This window comes from Mesocricetus auratus, unplaced genomic scaffold (genome assembly GCF_017639785.1).
Source record: "Mesocricetus auratus isolate SY011 unplaced genomic scaffold, BCM_Maur_2.0 Super-Scaffold_100024, whole genome shotgun sequence".
In the NCBI taxonomy this organism is placed as follows: Eukaryota; Metazoa; Chordata; class Mammalia; order Rodentia; family Cricetidae; genus Mesocricetus; species Mesocricetus auratus.
In genome coordinates, this window is record NW_024429205.1 from 20,630,820 (window position 1) to 20,649,883 (window position 19,064).

Genomic DNA, 19,064 nt, shown 5'->3' on the forward strand with positions numbered 1-19,064 from the left:
AGAACATAAGCCTAACTTTGCTTCTTTTTGTGTGTTTCTGTAGGCTTCCAAACAACATAATCTAAAGCAGATCCAGAGACTCACAGGTCAGAATCATCCTATCCCTTACTGGTCAGCTCAAGGCTGACCTGTGGACCTACTTTAGTGGTTAAAGTTGGAAAAGGGGTGTGGCTGGAGAGTATGCCCATCTTTCTGACATATTTACTCCCAAAGTCATGCAAACAGCCCCATAATTCCCACGTTGTTTCCTTCCCTCATGCTTCTCTGTCCCATACATTCTCACATAACACCCAAAGTAAGGGACAGGAGACTGGACAAAGGTTAACCACCAAGAGTTTGGTGAGGGAGGCCCATCAACTTCACTTCCCTACCACGGATGTGGATGTGGGGTAGACATCTTTGAAGGAAAGGATGTATTAGGGTCTCTGTGTCCCCCACTACTGCATTCCCATTCTGGGGCTTCTAATGTGTCACTTGCAGTACATGATGGATACAGCATAGTATGCTTAAAAAACAAAACCAAACTTGATAGCTGGGCTGTACCACTAATCAGCACTTGTGACGGGTATGACTTCATCTTTGCTCTCCTAATTGTTAAATGACATCAGTAGTCACTCACTATGTTAACAGTCTCTTTACTCCTGTTACAGTTTCACAGTTAGAAGAAGCCAGGATGAATATCATTAAAGCCGATCTGACATGGTAAGTCAAGTCTCTCTTCAGACGATCCTATGACAAATACTGTGCTGACTAGTTTTGTGCTAACTTGATACAAGCTGGCATCATTTTGGAAGAGGGAACCTGAATTTCCCCCTCCATATTGTCCTGTGGGCAAGTCTGTGGTGCATTTTCTTCTCTCTCTCTCTCTCTCTCTCTCTCTCTCTCTCTCTCTCTCTCTCTCTCTCTCTCTCTCTCTCTCAAGACAGAGTTTCTCTATATTGTTTTGGAGGCTGTCCTGGAACTAGCTCTTGTAGACCAGGCTGGTCTCGAACTCACAGAGATTCGCCTGGCTCTGCTTCCCGAGTGTTGGGATTAAAGGCATGCACTACCACCGCCTGGCCCTCTCTTTCTTTTTTGAGACAGGGTTTCTCTGTGAACCTGGCTGTCCTGGAACTCACTATGTAGACTAGGCTGGCCTTGAATTCAGAGATGTACCTGCCTCTGCTTCCTAAGTGCTAGGATGAAAGGCATGGGCCACCATGCCTGGCTTCATTTTCTTAATTGATGATTGATGTGGGATGGTCCAGTTCTCTGTGGGTGATGCCACCCATGAGCTGGTGGTCTCAGATGGTACAGGAAAGCAGGGTGAGCAAGCCAGTAAGCAGGGTCCCTCCACGGCCTCTGCATCAGCTCCTGCCTCCTGGATTCATCTTACTCTGAGTTCCTACCCCGACTTCCCTTAGCAATGGACTCTGACCTGAGAGTTATAAGCTAAAAACAACCCCTTCCCACCCAAGTTGTTTGTGGTCATCATGTTTCATCACAACAATAGAAATCTGTGACACCTTCTTAATTGTAAATGCTATTTACTGTGATAGCAACTGCCTCCTTCCTAAACTAGCTTTCTGTTCTTACTAGCTGGCTCACTGGTGCTTAACTGTCACTTCAGTCCCCTGACATACTCTGCTGTGTTCAGTATTTCAGGGCTTCCCGTGGGCTGGACCCAGGAATACGTATTCTGGTCAATAGACAGGAGTCTTCGACAGATATTCCAACATCTGGAAAATGCAAGGTCAGGAAACAGAGTTTCTGGGTAGAGGAAGAGAAAGAAAGAGAGAGGGAGGGAGGGAGGGAGAGGGAGAGAGAGGGAGGGAGAGGGAGGAGAGAGAGGAGAAAGAGAGAGGGCGGGACGGAGGAAGAAAAGTAAAGGAGGAAGGTAAAAGAAGAAAGCCTGAACAGTGGAGAACTCCCTTGAGATTTATTTATTTTATGTTTCATGTGTATGGATATTTTGGCTGCATGTATATTTGTGCACCGCATGCAATCCTGGTGCCCACAGAGGCCAGGGGAGAGTGTATGATCCCCTGGTACTGGAGTTACAGTGTTTGTGGAATACCATGTGGTTGTTGGGAATCAAACTTGGGTCCTCTGGAAGAGCAGTCATTGTTTCTAACTGCTAAGCCATCTCTCTAGGCCCCACAGTATATATTACATTTATTTATTTTTATTTTTGTGCATGTGTGCACATGTGTGTCACATCATGTATGTGGTGGTCAGAGGACAAGCCACAGACGTCAGTTCTCTCCTTCCAACATGTGGGTCTTAGGGATCAAACTCAGGTCATCTGACTTAATGACAAGCATAGGTGTGTGTGTGTGTGTGTGTGTGTGTGTGTGTGTGTGTGTGTGTGTGATAGTCACTCACTGGGACTCACAAATTAGCCTTGGCTGTCCAGTGATTCCCAGGGATCCATTTGTCTCTGTTTACTCTGCATTGGGGCACTATAACCTTCTATTTCCATGTGAGTTCTAGGGATGGAACTCAGCTTCTCTATATAGCATGTACTTTACTGACTCATCTACTTTGCTCTGGGTGGAGGAATTCTTTACATAAATAATTGATATTTGTGAATGTACTCCCTCTTTTCCCTCACCTCTCCCTTAGGCCAAAAATATTTTGGATTTGAAATGACCACTCTCTTTCTTCTTCCTAATTTACCCCCTACTGATTCCAAAGAAAACTAAAGCATTTCTGTTTGTTTCTCAGGTCAACGCTTATGGAACTGAGTTTGCTAGAATCCCGAGAAATGTCTTGTTCCTCCGTCTCTGACATTGTCGTTCAGGAGGTTGTCCCACCTTGCTGTTACTGTAAAAAGGGAGAACATTCTGCTGACTATAGCGTGTCCTCTGGATCATCCGACAACAGCTCAAGCCTGTCTTATCTTCCAATATTTTCTGAAGGAGCAGTTGTACCTGTCTCCTCCCAGAAGGAACCATCTATGCCCAGCCACAGCACACCCTTGCCTGCTTTTCAGCTGACAGACCCTGAGAAATCAGATCTTCTTCAGAATTTGGCAGTGCTTCCTCCCTTACAAGCCCAAAGCTCTTTTATTAATTCGATTTTAGAATCCCTAGATCCCTGCAACCAAGAGAAAATGAAAGACAAGAGAAAGAATCGTTTGCTATCAGATCAGGGGTTCAATTCTGTCTTGAATGAGAGCCCGGGTCCACTAGTATGGGCTCCACTCCAGCTCTCTCCTTTAGTCAGAGGAGAACTGGAAGGACATATGTCTCAGAAGGTTTCTACTTTGCGGGAACAAGTGATACCTCTGCCTGTGAAGAAATCCTGGGAAATACTCAATCGTTTGATGGATGTACAAGGAGTTCCTGAACAAGAGCTCCCCAAAACTCAGTTACCTACATTCATTCCTCAGATTGCTGAGCAAAATACCAGCAGATCTCCAGATGTTTCATCGTTTCATCTCCATGTGAACATTGGGATGAATTCTGAACTAAGTAGGACAGAAGCAAAAATGTCACAGCCATTTACCTCAAACAAGCGGTTACAATCTGAGGATGACCGCCAAGTCCTTAGATATAACCCTTTAGTGATATCAATGGGCACTCCATCTCCCAGAAATTTAGGAGTTAACATAATCCAGGAAGAAACTGCTTTACTGAAAAGGGATCCAAAGCATGTGCTACAATTGAGTATAGAACAGAGGGTCATAGGTCTGCCAGAAAGAATGATACAGCCACACAAGGCACAAGTGACTAACTTGGAGCTGACATCCAAGATACCACGTTCAGCTACAGACAGCATAAAGGTCACTCCATTGGCATTGCTTCAGGTTATGGACTCAATGGGAATGATCCCAGAATCACATTCAGAGGTGATGGACTCTGTGGGGTTTTCCCAACAGCCACCAATTCAAGCTGAAACTGTGAGTATAACTCCTCAGCCATCAAATCAAGTAATTGAATCAATAAAAGGAACAAGTCCTCAGCATCAAACTATGGAAACAAAGAGTATGGTCTCAAGATCAAATCAAGTCACAGATAACATGAATGTAACTCCTGTAGCATTGTTTCATGTCATGGATTCCATGGGGATGATTAATGAATTACATCCACATGTAGAATCAGTAGGAATAGCCCCAAAGCCACAATACCAAGTCATGAAACCAGTAAAGATGGAGACATTGCATAACCATCAAGCCATTGGACCAGGAAATACGAGTCTAGGACCACAGCATACAGTCATGGAAACACTGAACATGACCGTGGAGTCACAAAATCAAGTCACAAAACACATCGGTATTACTCCCGCTCCAATAAATCAAAATGCAATAAAAATTAGCTCAACTACACAACAAACCATGGATTTCGTGCAGTTAATTCCACCAGAACAGCCACACATTACAGAATCTAGGGCTTTGATCCAAGGCTCACAGCCTCAAGCTAAAAACTTGACCCCAGTGTCAGCTCAATCAGATGTTCTGACTTCTACTGTGCCAGTAGGAGCTGTAGAATCTAGAAGTGTACCTTTACAGCCACCATCCAAAGTCCTGGAACCATCAGGAGTGATTCTACTACCATCAGGCCAACCCCTGCATGCTCTAAATGTGACCCCGATAGTACAGGTGTTACCCACGGGAATGATCACTCCATTACACGTTGTAGAGCCCCCTGGCTCGATTTCACAGCCAGTAGCTCAAGTCAAAGAATCTCTGGAATTGCCTTCTGGGTTACAGGTTCAAACTGGAGACTCCATGGGGATCACTGCTCAACATCAAGGCACAGAGTATGTGTCATTGTCTCCAGGACTGTCTCATCGGGTCATGGACCCTTTGAAGTTCACCCCATGGCACCAAGACTTAAACTATTCAGAGATGAACCCAAAGAAAAGTCACAAAATGACAGAAACTACGGGGTTGACCTCTGATACCTGGCCACAAGCGAAGGATCCTATAGAGGTAACACAGTCACATCATCAAGTAATGGAATCTATGAGAACAATCCCAGCACCACCAGATCAAAGTACAGTATCTATAGAAAGGAGCCAAAAGCATCAGAGTACAGAAGCTGAAGTAGTGCCAGTTACACCACTACTTCAGGAAATGGAATATTTGGGGGGAAACACAGTCCCACAGCCTAAAGTTATGGATTCAATGAACTTATCCCTAGAATTACAGAATGTAAAAACTGAGCACCTAATCCCAGATCTCAGATTGCAAAGTATGAAACCTGTGGACATAACCCCAGATTTAGTCCCAGAAAAAGTAAAATATGGACCACAGAACTCAACATTGGTATCTGCAGATTTGGTCCCAGAACTGCACCAGCAAAATGTGCAATCTGAGGAATTAACCCCCTTGCCACCATTGCAAAGTGAGAAATCTTTGCTATTGGCCCCTAAATCTCAGCTTCAAGATGTGAAATCTGGCCAACTGACACTTGGACCACAACTCCAAAACATACAGTCTTCTGGGTTGGCCCCAGATCCACATTTGGCTCCCGTTTCACCATCTCAAGGTACGGAAGACGTTCATTCTACCCTACCACAGGAGTTACAAGGAGATATAAAAGTGGTGGAGTTGACTCCAAGACCATCACTTGAAGATACCAAATCTGTGAACTTGGCCCCCAAACCATGTTCACAAAACACCAGCTCTGATAAGATAGTGCATGTACCATTGCTTGAAGATACAAAGACTCCATTGGTAGAAGTTAGGAGTTTAGTCTCTGAGGCATTGGTGGAAAGTGGGGAAGTTGGCGAATTGATCCCAAGCACACATCTTTATGAAGTAAAATCTATAGAAGTGAGCCCCGACCCAAGCTATCATTTCCCAGAACCCAAAGGACTGGCCCTACAGCATCAAGCTTCAGAAGCCAGAGTCACCTCTGATACTCGTCATCAGGTAGAAGAATCCGTTGAGTTGGCACACTTCTCATTAGGAATGACTCTAGCACCATTGTGCCAAGCCTCTGAATCTATGGAGATGAGCTCATCACCACTCCATGATATTCCTGAAACTAGGACCCAAGTTGTAAAAGAGATGGAAGAGACTCTAGAATCACAAAATGCAATTAAAGGTACTCTGGATTTGCTACCAGAATCAGAAGTGCAAAATCTGAACTCAGGAGTGATGGCCCCAGAGTCACAGCCCCCAGATGTGAAATTTGTTCATGTGACTCTGGAATCATGTTCAGAAGTTACTAACCCATCAGAAATAACTCTGAGACCAGAATATGACGACACCGATACCATCAGACTGACATTGCCTAAAGTTGATGATACCCAGGGGACCATAGTAGAACCATTTGTAGAAATGGGATCTCTGGGGTTGAATCTAGAACCAGGAGGGCAAGGTGAGAAATCAGAGTCCTTGGCACAAAATTTTAAATCTGTAGAAGTAATCGCTGAACCATCTGCACTAGTTGTAGGACCTACAGAGGTAATGACAGGACCCAAACCACATATGAAAGATGTGATCCCAGGGACACAACTCCACCAAATAGAGTATAGACAAACAGACACAGAATCACAGTTGCAAAATGAGAGATCTGTAAATGTAATACAACAGTCATCCATAGGAATGGTAGACCCTGAAAAGTCAAAACTGGAGCCAGGACTCCAAAGTTTACCACCAAAGCAACTGACTGAGGGGACACAGCCCCCAAGTATGAAATCTGTGGATTTAAATCTAGGCCCACAAAAGCTAACTGTCGACTCTGGATTGATTCCAGGGCCACAATTGCAAAGTGTCAGATTTCCAAACTTCTATCAAGGGCTATATCTTCAAGGGGAAACCCCAGTTAATTTCATCTCAGGCCCCCCACATTACGGTGCGAAATCTGATGAAGCAATATCCTGTTCCCCGGTGCCAGAAATCAGATCGTCAGATTTTATCCTGGGGCCAGCGGTCCCAGAACCACAACCACAATCACGGCAGGTGAGGTCTGTGGAAGTAAACCTAGGGCCATGCTTGCAAAATGTGAGATTCTCTGATGAGATCCCTGAATCCAAGCACCAAGGTTTCAAACATACACAGTTCATGCCAGGTATTCAGCATCAAGATAGGACGCCTCAGGGGTTTATGCCAGAATCCTTTTCACCATTGAGACGAGAGCCGCAGCTTGAAGACATGGAGCTTGTTCTGCCTATGGAAGTGTCAGAGTTTCATAGAACGAAACTCACAACACCAACTTCGGAACCACAATATCCAAGTGTGATCCCCCAGGAGGTAAAACCAGGATTGTGGCAACAAGATGCCAAATTTTCTGAGTTGGCTTCTAGGCCAAAACTTCAAGGAGTCAAATTTGGGGAGCAAACTCCAGGATCACTGTTTCATGGTATGAGTTCTATGACTCCAGAGGTAGGCATACCTGATCCCAACTTAGCAAAGATGACTCCAGGGTCACAAGATACAAGGCAGGTGAGTTTTAACTCGGGGCCATGGCTGCAAGATGTCAAATTTTTCGATGTAATACCAGGAACTCAACCTCAAGGTGTGAAGAATTCAGAGTTAAACTCGGGGCCACAGTTAGAGTGTGTAAAAGTTTTTGAGATGACTACACAGCCAGAGAAGCAAGGGATGAAGCCGGAGTTAATAGTACAAGAGTCACTGTTTCACGATATGAAATATGGCACAGGGAATCAAGCACCAAGCTTTGAAGATGAAATGTATTATAAAATAGCATCTGAGCCACAGATGCCAAATGCAGAAACAGTGACATCACGTCCTGGGATACACTTAGCAAGTGTAGCTCACTCTGAGTTGATCAGAAGACCACAGGCACAAAGTATAGAATCTTATGAGTTAAGGCCAGGGCCACATTTGGAAGACATGAAATCTAAGGAGTTAAGATCAAAGTCAGAGCTCGGAAAAGTCAAATCTATGCTGTCAACCCCAGGGGTACAAGCAAGACATAAGGAACTTGAGGAGCTGCCTCCAGACTCCAACTTGAAAGGTTTAAAATCTGAGATACTACCTTCAAGACCACAGTTACAAGACAGGAAATCTGGGGTCTTAACTTTAGGACAATGTCTCGAGAGGATAAAATCTACAGTGGTATCCCCAAGTAGTTCCCAGCCAGATTGTATGAAGTCTGTGAAGTTGCTTCCAGGTTCAAGAATTCAAGATTTGAAAACTGTGGGGTTGGCCCGTGATACATGGGTTCAAGATGTAAATACCATGGGCTTGAGACTTGAACCAAAGAAGCAAGGGGAGAGTCCTGTGACTTTTGAACCAGGGATGCTGTTTGAAGATAATCCTATGGAGGAGTTGCAAGAGTCTCAACTACAAGGTATAAAACCCAAGGAACCAACTTCACAGCCACAAATGCCAGATAAGAAACATGTGACCATCTCATGCTTGAAGCCACACATTCTAAAACCTGTGAATACGGCCAAAACACAAGGGAGTCAAGGAGTAAAATTTGTGGATTTAGTTGCAACACAACAGCGTCAAGGGATGGCACCCATGAATTTAACTCTTGAGCCTGGTCAGGATGACCAGATAACTGTGAACTCACCGGAGTGGAAAGCTGGGGGTTTTGACCAGCTGAGGAAACAGTTTGAGTCAGAAGATGTGTTGTCTATGGAGTCAGATCAAGAACCCAAACTAGCAGACATAAAACCCATAGAGATCAACTCTAAGGTACCATTGAAAGCTACACCCTCATTTGAATTGGCTCCTGAACCAGCTGTTCATAATGTAAAAGCTAAAGTGTCCCAATATGAGTCACAGGTGCAAAGTATGAAGCCTTACCAGTTGACTCCAGGGTCACAGATGCAGCAAGTGAAAGGCTCGGAGCCAACGTTAGAGTCACCGCTTCAAGGTGTGAAAACTATGGCACTGAAAACAGAGTCACAAACTGCAAGTACAAAAACTGTTCAATGGATACCAATATCTGAGTTTCAAAGTGGGAAATATATAGGGTCAAATTTAAGGCTACGTTCTCAGAGTGCCGCATCTACAGGATTGAAGCCGTCAACACAATTGAGAGGTATGAGGTCATCTGAATTGACTGTCAGGTCAAAAATTCAAGGAGAAAAATCTGTGGGGTTTCATCCTGAGCCCCAGTCACAGCCAGTAAAAACCTCTCCATGGCTTCAGAAAACCAAAACCTGTAACTTGACTTCAGAGCCACAGCCTCAAGGGATCAAAGCTGTGGAGCTAAACAGAGAGCCTCGAGTTGAAAGCATAACATCCATTCAGCGGCTACCAGGACCTGAGTTCCACAGTGTGAAGTTTTTAGGATTAAATCGTGGGTCACCATCTCAAGGTGTCAAATCTACAGAACAGAAACCACCCATACAGTTGGGAGGTGTGAAGCCATCAGAGATGACTCCAAGACCAAAACTTCAGGGAAAAAAATCTGTGGATTTTAACCTTGGGCCACAACTACAGTATATAAAAACCCCTGAGGCGTCCCCAGAACCAGAGCTGCAAAAAGGGGAAATCTTTGCATCCACTTCAGAGCCACAGCCTCAAGGTATTAAAACTGTGGAGCTAAACAGAGAGCCACAGGTTGGACATATAAGATCGATTCAGTGGCTACCAGGACCTGAGTTCCACGGTGTGAAGTTTTTAGGATTAAATCGTGGGTCACTATCTCAAGGTGTCAAATCTACAGAACGAAAACCATCCATACAGTTGGGAGGTGTGAAGCCATCAGAGATGACTCTAGGGTCAAAAGTTCAAGGAAAAAAATCTGTGGATTTTAACCTTGGGCCACAAGTACAGTATATAAAAACCCCTGAGGCGTCCCCAGAACCGGAGCTGCAAGAGGAAACAGCTGCATCAGCCTCAGAGCTACAGTCTCAATGTGTAAAAGGTGTGGCATCACACCACAGAGCACAGCTTGAAAATACAAAATCTGTCCAGTGGATACCAGTGTCTGACTGTCAAGTTAAGAAACCTATGCTGAATCTTAAAGGGTTACAATCTCAAGATGTCACCGCTAAAGAGTTAAAATCCTTGGTACAGCTAAGAGATTCGAAGACATCTGATGAGTTGATTACAAGGCCAAAGCTTCAAGGTAAACAACTTTCAGGGTCAACTCAGGAACATCAGCCTCAAATGTTCAAAACCACTGATTTCAAATCTGAGCTACAGTTTAGAAGTATGAAAGCAGGTGACCCAACCTTAAGGTCAAAGGTCAATAATACAAAACCGGCATTCAAACCCAGGTTTCATTTAGAAGACAGGAGCTCTCCTGGAGTGAACCCTGGAATACAACCACAAGAAGTGAAACCCTTAGGGCCACCCCCAGGGACACAGCCTCAAGCTGTGACATCTTTAGTGTTTAAACAAGAGTCACAGTCCTCAGAAGTGAAATGTGGGGTATTAAGCCAAGGGCCACAATCACAAAACAATGTAGAGTTGAAAAGTGCAAAATCCTCTGAGCTGGCATTTCAGACAAAGCCTCGAGGTATGAAGTCTGAGGTCAACTCTGGGCCCCAGTGGCAAAGTGCAAAATGTTCTAACTTGACACCTGAAACAGAGTCCCAAAATATGAAATGTACTAAGATAAGTCCCAGCTCACAGTTGAAAGGTAAACCATTTACTGAGTTAGCTATGGGGACCAAAATTCGAAGTGTCAAGCTAGACTGTAAACCTGGGCCACAGTGGCAAGGTATAAAACCCGATTCAACTCTAAGGATAAAGTCTCAAGGAATGGAAATGGAAGACTGTGAATCAGGCCCGCAGTTACAAGATCTGCAATCTTCAAGGACAATCATGGGTATAAAGGTCCAAGATGTCAAATCTGTGGACTTCAGTCCTGGACCACATCTACAAGACATGACACCTGAAGTCATCACAGAGAGGACGGTTCATGGTATGAAATTGGCAGAAACCAAACCTACTTCAAAATCACAAGGTAACAAATCTGAATTCACCCCGAGGAAGATGTTTTTAGGCACAAAACCTGTAGGCCTGAACTCAGGTCCCCCTTTACAAGATTTGAAATACCCTGAGCTCATCATGAGTGTGAGACTTCAAGATGTGAACTCTATGGGACATGTGCCAAGTATAAACTCTTCTGAGGTAGTGACACAAATAAAACCTCAAGGTGTAAAAGCAATGGACTTTAATTCTGGACTGCAGACACAAAATAAAAAGCCATCTGAATTGGCTCAAGGGAAAATGCTCCAAGACAGGGGATCTGTAGAGTTTAACCAAGGCCCAAAGTTACAAGGTGTGGCAGTGGAGTCAAAGCCCCCAAATGAGGGATCTGTGAAGTTAAACTCAGGCCCTCAATTACAAGATGAGAATTATTCTAAGTCAACTCTGGGGACAAAGCTTCAAGACAGAAGATCGAAGGAAGTCAGTTCTGGCCCAGGCTTGCAGAGTATGAAGCCTTCTGAAGTGATTTCAGAGGACATGCTTCAAAAAGAGAAACCCAGGGGCTTTGCAGATCAGCCACTGTGGCAAGATGTTAAATCTTTTAAGTGGGCTTTCTGGAAGGCGTTTGACAAGAAACCTTTGCAGTTGGAGTTACCCCCTCAGTCACAGGACAGGAAATTACCTATGTTAACACCAGAATCACATCTTCAAGGTATGAAGCCTGAGGCAGTCACCCCTGGGTCGGAGTTGAAAGGTGGGAGAGCTGGGCCCACAAATGTCCAAACAATGAAGAATACGGGGATCAGTCACGGTGTAGAATCACAGGTTGTGGTATCCTTTGAACAGGCCTCGGACTCAACAATTTATAGCGTGGAATCTTCTGAACTCAATGCCAGAAAACAGAAGCAAGATGGGAAATCTCACAAGTTGAGTCAAAAGCAACAGGCTCAAAGTGTACCATCAATAGTGTTCAGTCATGAGCCACATTTGCAACATATTGAGTCATCAGAATTATATAGAACGCTTCAAGACCTGAAATCTATGGAATCCAATTCAGAGCAACAGTTGCAAGATGTGAAATCCTCTGACTTGAGCCTGGGAACAGGTATGCAGTCTTTAGAGCTCAACCCTGGGCCACGGTTGCAAGAGATAAAACCTTCTGAGGTGTGTCCAGAGGCCAAGCTGCTAAATGAGCTATCTCTGCAATTCAAGCATGAGCCTAGACTGCAAGGTAGGGCATCCTGTGACCCGAGTCCAGGGCCACAGATTCACTGTAAAAATGTTACCGTATCCAACACCAGAACACGAAATGTAGAATCATCTGAGTTGCACCCCGGTCCAGATCTTCAAGGTATAAAATCTAAAGTGTCCTACTTTGGCCCACACTTGGAAGGTGTGAATTCTGCATGGACTCCCAATGCAAATTCTCAATATATAAATTCCAGTGGGTGTAAACCTGGGCCATATTTGCAAGATATGAATTCCTCTGTATGCATTCCAGCGCCAGGCCCTCAATGGATAAATCCTGCATGCAACTCTGGGACACATTCCCATGGAGTTAATTCTTCTGCGTGCATTTTAGGACCGAAATTGCAATCTGTAGATTCTACTGGGTGTACTGGGTGCACCCATGAGCCAAATTTACAAGATGTGAATTCTTCTCTATGCACCCCAGGGCCAAGCCCTCAGTGTGTGAATTCTTCTGTATGCACCCCAGGGCCAAGTCCTCCATGTGTGAATTCAAGTCCTCCATGTGTGAATTCCACTGAGTACAATCCGGAAGCACATTTGCAAGGTGTGAATCAATGGACACCAATTTTAGGGCCACAAATTCAGTGTGTAGATTCTACTGGGCATACCCCTTCATCACATTTGCAAGGTGTGAATTCTGCGTGCACTCCAGGGCAAAACCCTCAGTGTGAGCATTCTAATAGGTATAATCCTGAGCCACTTCTTCAAGATATGAATTCTTGTACAACATTTCCAGCACCACAAATTATGTGTGTGAATACTGTTTGGTGCAACACCAAGACACATTTTCAAGATGTGAATAATTCTGCACGTACTCCAAGACAAGAATCTCAGCCTGTAAATTCTACTGGATACAACCGTAGGCCACATTTACAAGCTCTAAACCTTCAAGGTATGAAGTTTTCTGAGTTGAACCCAAAGACAGGACTTCAACGAGAGATGCCTGTCATAGTTAACCCAAGACAACACTTGCAAGATTTGAAGCCTGAATCAACTCCAAGGTCAAATATTACAGGTGTACACGCACCTGTAAGATACAACCCTGGGTCACAGGTACAATGTATGAATTTTTCTGAAGTGATTCCAGGATTAAAATCACAACATACAAATCAAATGAAGCTTAGTTCAGGGCCACAGTTGCAAAACATGAAGCCCTTTGAGTTGACCCCTACATCAGAATCTCAGTGTAAAAAATCTGTTCTGTTGAGCTCTGGACCACCTTTTCAAGGTAGGAAATCATCTAACTTAGTGGGAGGGGCAAAGTTTCAAGAGATCCCATTTTTGAAGAACCAACTTGGGTCAGGGCAGCAAACCACACAACCCATGTTTGCTTCAAGGCCTCAGTCAACTGGTGTGAAATCTGTGGGAGTTTTACCAGCACCACTTGGTGAAGATAGAATGTCTTCAGAGATGAGCAAAAGGCCATTGCTTTGTACAAATCCTGTGAAACTGACCCCTGGCTGTGGTCTGCAGGATTTGAGAAGTAAGGAATTTTCACCAGAACCTTGTTTTCAAAACATTAAATCTGTTCCATTGAAGTTAGGGTCACAGTCTCAAAGTGTGACCTCAGAATTCACACTAGCCCACAGTTCTCAATGTGCTAAGTCTTCCTTTGCACCAAAGCCATGTTTTCAAGATACAAAATCTACGCTGCTAAGGCTAGGATCCGAACAGCAAGGTATGAATTTCCAACAGTTTCCTTTAGATAAACCAATGGTATTAACGCCAGAATCCACCAGGAAGTTCTCAGCAGGACCAGCGCTGACTAGTGTCAAATTTTCAAATTTGATTCCTGAATCACAACAATGTACATCAGAGCAGAAGTGGCAAAGTGTAAAACATGTGAAATTGTCATCAGTGTCTCTCCCACAAGCTGGAAACTCTGTGAGGTTATCACCAAGGCCATTCCCTCAAGATGTGACATCTGGGAACCAAATCCCCCAAACAAGTAATCAAATCACAGAATCCCCTAAAGTGACATATAGACCAGGGCAACAGGTGGTAGAGTATACAGAGATAAGCACGAAGATAAGGCACCAAGTCCCTAAGTTGGTGAATTATCAATATATGGGATCTTCAGAAATGACAAAAGGGTTGGGACATGAAAGCACAGAAACTATAAAGAAATCTATGAGGTTGGCCCCCAAACCAACAGATAAAGTCACAGAATCATTAGGGATGCCTCAGCAGCCAGATGCTCCTGTACCAGCATTTGCTAATCTGACTTCAACACCAAGCGATCAAGATTCAAACTCAGAATTGACCCCACAGAAAAGCTACCCAATCCCAGAAACTCTGGAGTTGCTGTCTTGTTCGTGGCCTCAATTTAAAGACTTCAAGGAGTTACAGACAAAACAAGGATCTGATAGAATGACCGTTGACTTCAAGAATTGTATTGCAGAAATGATGAAGCTAACTTGTGAGGCAAGACACCAAGGGAAAGAATTTCTTAGAGTGACTTCAAAGCCAGTAAATAGAGAGACTGAATGTACAGAAAAATCTCCAAGGCCATGTCCTCAAGACTTAGGACCTGTGGTGGTGAGCTCTGAGAGAAGATCCCAAAGGGAGCCATCTGTCTTGCATCCACCACGGCAGTCAAGGAAGGAAGCAGGTAGGCTAACAAAGCCCCAGCATGCAAACATGGAAAATGCAAGCAAAATGCCAATAGAATCACTGGATCAAGTTATAAACTTTGTAAGGATCAGTCCAAAGTCACTAGATATAGTGACAGAATCTACAAAGACACAGCTTCAAGGTCCTCTATCAGTGGCTCTCCCCAAAGAATCTGTGAATGTGATCCCTGGATCACCACTTCAAGTTATAAAGTCTGTGATGTTACCGGAGACTATCTCTCAAGTGTCAAAATGTGCTGATTCTACTCCCAAACTGCATGATGTGATATTTTCAGAATTTACTTCAAGATTTTGGCTACAAACTGTGGAATCTGAGAAATTAGTTGCAGAGCCAACACATCAAATTTTAGAAACAATAGACTTGTTGGGCTTTCAAGTTATAAAGACTATATTGGTCCCCAAGCCACTGCTTCTGATGGTAAAATCTGAAAAGCTGGCACCAGGACCAAGTCCACAGGCTATAGAGCCAATAGGAGTTGCCACAAGATCAAGCATTAAAGTAAAAGACTGTTTACTCCCAAGACCACATCTTCAAGACATGGGAAAACCTATGGAACGAACTCCAAGGGCAAATATTCAAGGGAAGTCTGCAGAATTAATCTTACAGCAAACATCTCCACTTGAGGAACCTCCAGTATTAACTCGCAAGCAAAGAGTTCAGGCTGAAAATTTTCTAGGGATTAAAACAGAATCTCCAAAAGATATGGAAACTGAGGATTTGAATCAAGGACAGGTGTCACAGGATAGAGACTCAAAAACGATAAAATCAGAAAAACTGCAAGCAGAAAATTACTTCTCCAGGTTTATACACAGTCCTTCAATCCCATTTATTTCAAGCTCTGTCAAAACAACCGAATTATCACCCCTTCAGGGTTCTGGAATGCCAGAAGTATCAAGAGCCTTGACTATGAAGAACTTTGGTGTTGGTATTTTGCAGTCCCCAGAGTCATACACAGACACTATTATGATACAATCATCAGCTCTTCCTTTGGTCTTTCCCTCTGGCAAGACAGGGAATGCTGTGGGAACCCTATATCCTGAGATTTGGGAAATGGATGTCATATCTACTAAGGAAGGAGCTAAAAAGAAGCAAATGGAGGAATTTGGGGATTCACTCCAAAGCTATTCTCCGTATCCACTGAGATTACTACCCTCAGAGTTTCAGGCAGGATTAGGAGCTCGAAGGAACTCTATCCGTTCTTTCCTGGGCAGACAACAGAATGTCTGGGAAAGTCATGTCTGTAGGCAGCGACTGCCTAGGAAATATCTCTCCAATATGCTAATGCTGGGGAATGTTCTGGGGACCACTATGGAAAGGAAGCTTTGTTCTCAACCATTTTTAACAGAAGGAACCACTATGGATATCTGTCGATCTATTCAGAATTTATTTGGGGTTCCAGCTGAACTGATGGAATTTTCCCAGAGCCTAGTAGAGAGGGGTCCAAGGACAATTTCTCAGACTTCAGTGTTCAAAAACTATATTCAGAGACATATTTTATGTCATGGTAATGAGAAAAGGATGCCCTTAAAGATGTGGACCCGTGGATCCACATCTTCTATAATACAGCAATATTCTGGTACTAGATTGGGAATAAAGAAAACAAATTCAAAACTCAGTGACATATTCCAGGAAGCCACTCAGCAAGTACCTGTCTCATGTCCGGGGGCCCAGTTTCCTGCCTTAGCAAAGTCAGAGTCTCCTCTCGGGATACTTTACAATAGGGATGATCCTGTTTCCAGGGAGCAGAGTAAGAACTCACAGGTTGATTCACCAACAAGGACTTTTGAGTCTCACCACTCTCTCAAGGCAAGTTATCTTTCCCAGACCAAGACCGACATCTCAGAACAGCTCCACCTGCTAAAAGACCTACAGCTAAAAATAGCAGCAAAACTCTTAAGGAGTCAAATACCCCACAATGTCCCCCCACCTCTAGCATCAGGTCTTGTCCTGAAATATCCAATCTGCTTGCAGTGTGGCCGGTGTTCAGGATTTAATTGCTGTCATAAGTTACAGTCTGCTTTCGGGCCCTATCTTCTCATCTACCCGCAGATCCACCTTTTAAGCACCCCTGAAGGCCACGGAGAGATTCGGTTACACCTCGGTTTCAGACTGCGAACTGGGAAAAGACCCCACGTATCAAAGTATCGTGGAAGAAACAGAGCGGATACGTGGAAGAGTACTGCCCCACCATCACGAAGGAAAGCTAAAGTCTATACTCCAGCTTCCAAGAGTCCAACTTCTCCAAGAGATTTCCAGTCCAGATATTCCCAGTCCCTGGATTCTGGAGAAGTTCATGTGAGACAAAGGCAATGGAGCAGCCATGGCGGGGTGGGAAAGGCAGAAGCCAAAGACTCGGGACACTACGAATTCTGTCAGGTCCACTCCTTATCAGAGAGTGGCTTTGAAAGTAACCAAGATGAAAACTGGGCTAAATCAAGCCTCAGAAAGACCTCTGACTTAAAATACCCAGCGAAGAAAACCACCCAGGAACTTAAAACACAAAACACAAAGTTCTACAAAAACAGAACCATAGAGGAGAGTCCTTCGGCAACGCTGACGGATCCATCAAGAAAGAGTATTGACACTGCTCAAACAAGCACTGTTTCTTCCAAGAGACAGCCTAAGAAATCCTCCCAGCCCAAGTTCATCCAGCTACTTTTTCAGGGCCTGAGGCAGGCCTTCCAAACAGCACACAGAATGTTGGCTGTTACTGGACGGAAGCCTGAGGAGGGGTCCAGTACAGACAATTTGTGGTCAAGCAAAAACCTGCACCCCAAACAAAAAGCCAGCGATTATTGTTTAACAGAAGAGGACAAAGGAGCCAGCACACAGGTTGTCCAGTCAAGGTCAACAGGTTTGACCCCTAAGCAAGAGGACAGATTGCAGGAAACTCATGCCCAATGTAGACAAGCTCAACAGCCAAAACAAGTGTGCGCTCCCCAACTCAGACTTTTGCAATTGCCGAAGACCATGGTCCCGCAAAGAAATCTCATTATCCAAGCTACTTCAGTCATAGAGCCTTTGAGTGTAGTTAAAAATGTCAAAGGCAAAGGAAAGAACTACAAAGCTGAAATCTGCGCTCTGGAGTCTAATATAGAGGCCAAATTTCAGACTGAGGAGATTCCTGCACCTGACGCCCCTTTGAAGAGCGCCCATCAGAGTCACTTTAAAGAGACACACACGCTGAAGGAAGAACAACACGGCTTCTTTGGGGAGAGGGCCCTACCTAAGAAGCCTTCTGAAAGGACCTATCTCAGCCTCCCGGGGAGAACTCATCACCGAAGTCTCTCTGAGAGGAGACATCGCAGTCCCTCCCTGAGAAAGCACAGCAATCCCTCTGACAGAACCCTTAGAAGTCTCTCCGAGAGGAGTCATCGCAGTCCCTCCCAGAGAAAAGATCGCAGTCCCTTTGTAAGAACCCCTCAAAGTTTCTCTGACAGGAGCCATCACAATTTCTTTAAGGGGAGAGCTCGCAGCCCCTCAAGGAGGAGCCGACCCAATCTTTCTGCGAGAAGGCCTCGCAGTCTCTCGGGGAGGAGCTCTCGAAGTCATCGAGAGAGAAGACACACTCCCTCCCCAAAGGGTCGACTCAGTCTTTCTGGGAGGAGCCAACACAGCCCCTCCTCTCTGAGATGCCGCAGTCCCTCCTGGAGGAGGCAGTTCAGTCCCACCCGGAGGACCCGGGGCAGTCCTTCGGAAAGGAGCCAAAGGAGCCACGGTAGTGTCTCCGAGAGAAGCCCTTCCAGCCCCTTTGGTAGGAAAAGACACAGCTCTTCCTCCAGCCCCTTTGGTAGGAGAAGGCACAGCTCTTCTGGAAGAGTCTACCACAGTCACTCCAAGCCCAGGCCCCACAGGCCGCCTTCCAGACGCCGCCACCGCAGCCATTCCGGGAGAACTCAGTACAGTCCCTCCGAGAGCAGACACAGTCACCACTCCGAGGGGAGCCAGCGCGGCCGCAGCGACTGCAGACCCCGTCACAGTCCCAGGGACAGGCTCAAGCACAGTTCCCAGGAGACGCCCACAGTTGGCGTGTCTCAAGAGTTCAAGACTTATCTAAGTATGTCTTCTAGGGACCGCACCAAAAACCTCAAAAGCTGGACCAGCCTGGGGGCTCGCAGTTAGGAGAGAAGGAGAGGCCTGCCCCTACTAATGCTGCGTCTTACAAATCTTCGCCTAGCTGCCCCCCCTTCCTGTGCTCGGCCACTGCCTGCGCCCTCAGCAACCAAAGAGCCGTCTGGGAGGGGCGTGACACCGGGCCTGTCATTTAAAGATCAATAAAGGGGCAATCATTGAACTCTGTTTGCAGCTGTAAGATCACTTATGGCGGGGGTGGGGGGGTGGGGGGTGGGGGCGGGGCCCCAGCAGTGCGAACGCCGGGCTCTCG

General features: G+C 45.1%; 2 protein-coding genes across 2 annotated transcripts; both read left to right on the forward strand.

The window, feature by feature from the left end:
• Positions 1–1,656: 1,656 nt before the first annotated feature.
• LOC121133760 lies at positions 1,657–6,899 on the forward strand. Its single transcript, XM_040730657.1, has 3 exons — positions 1,657–1,732; positions 2,707–4,327; positions 6,690–6,899. Exons 2-3 carry the CDS (start codon positions 2,717–2,719, stop codon positions 6,897–6,899), a joined length of 1,821 nt encoding a protein of 606 aa, XP_040586591.1. The 5' UTR covers positions 1,657–1,732; positions 2,707–2,716.
• Positions 6,900–13,192: 6,293 nt separating this feature from the next.
• Positions 13,193–18,974, forward strand: CUNH2orf16 (chromosome unknown C2orf16 homolog). The gene has a single exon (XM_005073637.3). The coding sequence runs from the start codon at positions 13,193–13,195 to the stop codon at positions 18,800–18,802; it is 5,610 nt and encodes a 1,869-aa protein (XP_005073694.2). The 3' UTR covers positions 18,803–18,974.
• The last annotated feature ends 90 nt before the right edge of the window (positions 18,975–19,064 follow it).

Excerpts from the sequence above, each read along its gene's own strand:
- LOC121133760 (XM_040730657.1), top strand. The coding sequence starts at position 2,717 with ATGGAACTGAGTTTGCTAGAATCCCGAGAAATGTCTTGTTCCTCCGTC. Across the intron at positions 4,328-6,689 it reads CACAACAAACCATGGATTTC|GGCCACAATTGCAAAGTGTC; the intron begins GTGCAGTTAATT and ends GATTGATTCCAG.
- CUNH2orf16 (XM_005073637.3), top strand. The coding sequence starts at position 13,193 with ATGAAGCCCTTTGAGTTGACCCCTACATCAGAATCTCAGTGTAAAAAA.